The sequence below is a fragment of the Emiliania huxleyi genome (assembly GCF_000372725.1).
Source record: "Emiliania huxleyi CCMP1516 unplaced genomic scaffold EMIHUscaffold_466, whole genome shotgun sequence".
NCBI classification, from domain to species: domain Eukaryota; phylum Haptophyta; order Isochrysidales; family Noelaerhabdaceae; genus Emiliania; species Emiliania huxleyi.
Genome location: NW_005198494.1, coordinates 5237 through 10504, shown reverse-complemented (window position 1 = coordinate 10504; position 5268 = coordinate 5237). Strand labels below are relative to the sequence as shown.

General features: G+C 64.7%; 4 protein-coding genes across 4 annotated transcripts; 1 reads left to right on the top strand and 3 right to left on the bottom strand.

The window, feature by feature from the left end:
• Positions 1-101: 101 nt before the first annotated feature.
• On the top strand, positions 102-515 carry EMIHUDRAFT_245563 (hypothetical protein; the record flags this gene model as incomplete). Its single annotated transcript, XM_005768173.1, has 3 exons — positions 102-182; positions 254-336; positions 416-515. The coding sequence occupies 3 exons, from the start codon at positions 102-104 to the stop codon at positions 513-515; spliced, it is 264 nt and encodes an 87-aa protein (XP_005768230.1).
• Positions 516-757: 242 nt separating this feature from the next.
• Positions 758-1405, bottom strand: EMIHUDRAFT_245562 (hypothetical protein; the record flags this gene model as incomplete). The annotated part of the gene is made up of 1 exon (XM_005768172.1): positions 758-1405. One exon carries the CDS (start codon positions 1403-1405, stop codon positions 758-760), a length of 648 nt encoding a protein of 215 aa, XP_005768229.1.
• A 283-nt stretch (positions 1406-1688) lies between these two features.
• On the bottom strand, positions 1689-3161 carry EMIHUDRAFT_41447 (hypothetical protein; the record flags this gene model as incomplete). The annotated part of the gene is made up of 1 exon (XM_005768171.1): positions 1689-3161. A coding segment is annotated over one exon (1473 nt), but the record flags the coding sequence as incomplete, so codon positions are not given.
• A 279-nt stretch (positions 3162-3440) lies between these two features.
• On the bottom strand, positions 3441-4163 carry EMIHUDRAFT_44504 (hypothetical protein; the record flags this gene model as incomplete). Its single annotated transcript, XM_005768170.1, has 1 exon — positions 3441-4163. A coding segment is annotated over one exon (723 nt), but the record flags the coding sequence as incomplete, so codon positions are not given.
• Positions 4164-5268: the final 1105 nt, after the last annotated feature.

The following is a 5268-nucleotide window of genomic DNA, read 5'->3' as shown; positions in this document are numbered from 1 at the left end:
CAGGGGAAGTGTTGTGAGGCGAGCTTTTCTTCCTTCCACTCCAGACGCGATCGTACTCTCGTCGCCCCTGCCCGCTCCCCTGCCCGCTCTCTTGATCCAGCATGGACGACGGTGACATCAACAGCGCCAAGATGCAGGTCCAGGGACAGATGGCGGCGCAGTACATCCAGGAGGTAATGCAGGTGTGCGCCGCCGATTGGGCGCTGGGCGCTCGGCCGGACGTGGCGGTGGGCTGACCCACGCGGCGTGGCAGGTGATCACGAGCAAGTGCTTCACCAAGTGCGTCACCCGGCCCGGGCCCAAGCTGGACGACTCCGAGAAGATTTGCACCGCAAAGTGCATGGACAGGCGCGTCAGTCCCGTCGGCGTCGACGCAGCCCAGCCCAGCCGACGCGCCCGCCCGATGGGTGCGCAGGTATCTCGACGCGATGGCGATCGTCTCGCAGACGTGGGCGTCGAGGGCTAAGGCGCAGGCGCAGATGGGTGGCGGCGGCGATGGCGGCTTCCTCGGGTAGAGCGTGGTCTTGAGGTCTTGCAGGGGTCTCCAACGGCGCGTCTCTCTGTCTTTAGACTTTACGCAGAGCCGATCTCGGACACATGCCGCTCGACGTTTACATTTTTGGCTCTCCCTCTATCTCTATTATTCAGATCTCTTATATACAGAGGGGCGAGGCTCAAAACCCCGCACAACCAGGGAGCAGGGTTTCCAAGGTGCGCGAGCGAGAGAGCCGAGTGCCGAGAGACCGGGTCGGACTCTTCACTGAACAACCTCGATGTCGATGACACCGCTGCCACCTGCTCCTCCACTAACATCTCCGCCACCGCCGCCGCGCAGCGTCGGGACCTCGAACTGTTGCCCATTCGCCTGCACCACCAGAGATGTGACATACACATCTCCGTTGCCACCCTGGCCGCGGATGGAGACCACCCCTTCCCCCTTTTTCCCTGAGAGCTGGCACTGCAGCGCCAGACTAACAGCGCCGTTCACGTTGCTCGAAGACTGCGAGAAGGTAGCGCCGACCACGACGTCGCCGCCGAGCAGCAATGCCACCCGTGAGTCCGCGCGCAGGGCCCCCTGCGCCTCCTGCAGCAGCGACTCGCCCTGGGCCTGGCTCTCTTGCAGTGCGGCCCCGAGCCCGGCGATCAGCGGCTTGACGAGACCACCGAGCACCTTGACAGGCAGCGGGGCGTCCTTGAGAAGCTCGTCGATGCCGTTCGTGAGAGCCGACTCTGGCTCATTCGGCGACGGGTTGAACGGGTTGAATCGTGCCAGTGGATTGTTCATGGCTACGGGCGGAGATCTTCTATCCGCATGGTTCTGCCGGGCCGGCGGACCCAACAAAAGGCCCAGGACAGCGACGGCCCAGCTCATTAGAATCGCCAACGAGCTGCAAAAGTATTCCATCGTAGAACTCCTTCCTAAGCCCGAACTGCCTATCAGACGTGCCGGAGCCGTCCTGTAGCGACTAGCGCACCTCTGTCCCAGAAACCCGAGGAGTCACACAGTCCACGCCTGTGTGATGCACGCCCTGTGAGCGGGGCGGGGTTCGTGCGTCGCCCATCTCTCCTGGAGATGACTGCTCTATTTATCCTTCCTAAACTCGCGACGGGCAAGATGGTATTTTTGTCCCCTCCCCACATACATAGCGCGAGCACACTCACATTATCACACGCCGCTCTCAGCTCGCGAGCGCGCACAGCATTGCGGTCCCCATCGCCACCCAGTAGTCTGGGTCTCGGTCGGTGGGCATGTCGACGGCGACCACAAAGTTGGTCGACTGCCCGGTGGTGGAGAGCACTCCAGCCCGGACGGCCGTCTTGTACAGCGGGCACTCGTAGTCCTTCTCGCTGCGCTCAAAGTGCGGCGTCGGCACAAAGTGGATGACGGGCAGCGTGTCGTACATGACGGTCGGCCTCGAGTCGGCGAGCTGCCGCTTCTCGCGGTCCCACCGCGCGCCGTCGAGGAAGAAGCCGTCGATGTAGACGCCGTCCTCAGGCGGGGCAGCGCACGCGGCAGCCGTCTCCTCTGTTCGGATCTCGTACGAGAAGGAGAGCGAGTCGATCGGGATGGAATAGCGGCGTGCGTGCATCTGCAGGATGCCAGTCATGAAGCCCTGCGGGAAGAAGAAGGCGGGGAGCGAGTAGCACGTCATGCCGGAGACACCGGCGGCGAGCCAGCCGCGCATGAAGCGGACGCGCTCCTGCAGGTCCTTGAACCACGACGAGAGCGGCTTGAGCGACGGGTAGGACACCTTTGCCCACAGCAGCGGCACCTGATTCTTGAGCATCGCGCCGTACATCGCGTCGAGGTCGGCCGACATGGTGATGAGGCCCTTGATGGCCTTGCCGAGGTCGGCGAGCGAGCCCGAGACGCGCCGGAGCAGCTTGTTGAAGCGGCCCATCTCGGCCAGCAGCACGATCTGCAGCGAGTTGAGCTCGCCCTTTTCGTTGAGCGCAAAGGTACCGGCGCCCGCATTCTCCTCGAGTAGCAGCTCGGGCACCTCGGCCTTGAGCTTCTCGGCGAGGGCGACGACGGTTTCCTCCTCCGACAGGCCGTCACCGCCTCCGCCGAGGCGCGGCTGGATCGCCGTCACCGTTGCGAGCAGCTTGTCCGTCTCTTGCCGCTCGAAGGTGATCTTGGCGTTCGGGTGCAGCCCAAAGACCGTCACCGGGTCGTCGTAGGGTAGGCCGTCCACCCAGTCGCGCACGGCCTGTAGGCCGCCCTCGGCGATCGAGTAGTACGTCGAGGCGGCGGTCGTGCCCGCCGGCGCGAAGGGGAAGCCGTCCTCGAGCACCTCGGGCCGGTAGAAGCGGCGGAGGGCCACCATCAGGTTGCGCCGGTCCCAGTCGTCGGTGACGCGGCCGCCGTAGTTGATCTGGCCAGTCACGTAGAGTAGCGCGGCCCACGGAATCACCTCCTGCTCGTCGAGGAACATTCGCAACGTCTCCATCGACATCTCGAGGTCGGTACCGTTGAACTCGTAACGGATGTTCCAGCCAAGCGGCCCGAACTTGCGCCGCTCCTGCACAACGGCGTGGAAGAAGGCGACCCCGAAGAGCAGCTTGCGCCACTCGAGCGGCTTGCTGCAGCCGTCCCACTGCTTGTCGGTCACGGTGGCCCACGTGCCCTTGAGGTTGGCGCGCAGCCCCTTTGGCGGCTCGAGGTACGAGTCGAAGAGCGGGCCCAGCTTGCTCACGTCGGCCACGAGCTCGTACTTCCGCTCCTCGCGGGGCGTGCCCGGCTTGGTGTAGTCAGCAAAGATCAGCTTATTCTCGCCGTCGAAGATGTCCTCTGTGGTCCAGCTCTGCTTGAACTGCAGCTTGCAGTACTCGGCGACCAGGCCCTTGAAGTAGCTGCGGTCAGTGTCGTCGATGAAGCGGTCCGCAAACACGCGCGTCACCTCGTGGCACCACAGCCGGATGAGCACGTCGGCGGACGGGATATGCGCCGCCTGCACCATCAGTAGGCCCTGCACCACCTTGGACACGTCGCGCAGGTTGAAGGTGTAGTGCGCCTTCGCGGGGATGGGCTTGAGGTCGCGCAGCACCGTCTGGTAGAGGTCGACGGTCGACTCGATGATCGGCTTTGTCAGGCTCACAATCTCTGCCTGCCCGTTGAGTGCAAGGTGGCCACCGACGATGGAGGAGAAGATGCGCCGCATCGCCTCCGCTGACGGCTGGGGCATCACCATCACGGTGTGGTGGCGCACGTAGCGCGGGGTGAGCGGGTTGCGGCCGCCTCCGGGCGGGCCGCACGCCGCCACCTCGACAACGTCAGAGACGGCCTTCCAAAACAGCTTTTGGCGGTCGTAGAAGCCACCCTGGTCAAGGAACTGCCGGAGGAGCTCAACGGGCGGCGCCGCGCCGTACGTCTCGAGGGTCGGCATGTTCACGTCGTCGACAAACATCACCATCCGCTTGCCCGGCGGCGGCCCGAGAAGCGTCTTCTTCCTCTTGTCGAGCTTCGACTCGATCGACTCCTGCGTGCGGCGTGCGGAGGTCTGCGCGGAGAAGGAGATGGGAAGCGAAGCCCACGCCCCGCCGTCGACGAGCCGGCTGATGAGGTTGGATATCACCGCCGACTTGCCAACGCCCGAGTGGCCGGTGAAGAGCATCGGCTTGGAGACAGAGAGCGACTTCTCGAGCAGGTAGGAGTATCGCACCTAACGGAGGGACTTGGGCGCTTGGACGCGCAACGAAGCGGCGACTAAACCGCGGCGGTTGGGACACGGGCGCTGGGAGGATGGCGGGTCAGGTTAGGTTCGGAGGGTGATCTTGGCTGGAGCAGAGACATTGCACCTGTACGCCGACTCAGGGTGTGTGGCAGCCAGATGGCTGTGTGTCTTGTGAGCCTGTTTGTGTCTGTGTGTCGCTCGTGCGTGTCGTCATCATCTGTCCAGCGTCCACCCATACCGCGTTGGTGTCCAGACTCCAGTCCGAGCCTGGCTGTTCTTCACCTTTCTACCTACCTACCTACAAGGGACACGACAGGCTCGCAGCGCGGTGCACGGTGGGCTCCCAACTCCACTGGCGGTCTCATCTCAGTCTAGCGACCTGCCTCCAGCTTCCCGCTGGCAGTCTCTCACTACCACAGGCACACTGACACAGGGGTGGCAGGGGCGGCGGCAGGAGTCACCCACATTACTATGCGGGCCTCACTAGAGGTGCGTCCTGTGCGTGTCCTCGCCCTTGATGTCTTGCGGGGATCGTGTCGTGCGGCCGAAACATAAAATTCTTTTTTGCCCCGATGTGTAGCTCCCTTTTCGCCTCTGACCTCGCCGGCGGCGCCACGGCGCCGCCGCCGACGCTCGAGGACCTGCCGGACGAGGTGGTGGATCTCGTGGGCCGTTTTGCCCTCTCCAACAGCCCTCGCGACGTGCTCCGCCTTCGCTGCGTCTGCAGCGGCGTCCGGAACAAATGCGGCTCGGTGCGGGAGCTGGCGGAGGCGAGACGTTTGCGCTGGCGGGTTAGCGACGACTGGAGGTGGCGGGTGAGCAACCACGGGCGCACGATCACCGTCGTCGGCCGGAGCGCCGATGTCGAGCTGTGGGCCACGGGCGGGCTGCTGCCGAGGACCGGCGCCTCGACATGGGCCGTTCGCGTCGACCACTCGCGAAGCAACGACGGCAACGGCCTCTGGGTCGGCGTGTGCGACACGGCGGCGCGCTGCAGCTGGGGCCTCTTCCTCTTGAGTGGCCGCATGCGCTGTGCGAGCCAAGACGCCGACGGCCGGCTCGACTTTGGCGCCGCGCCGCCAGACGGCTATCC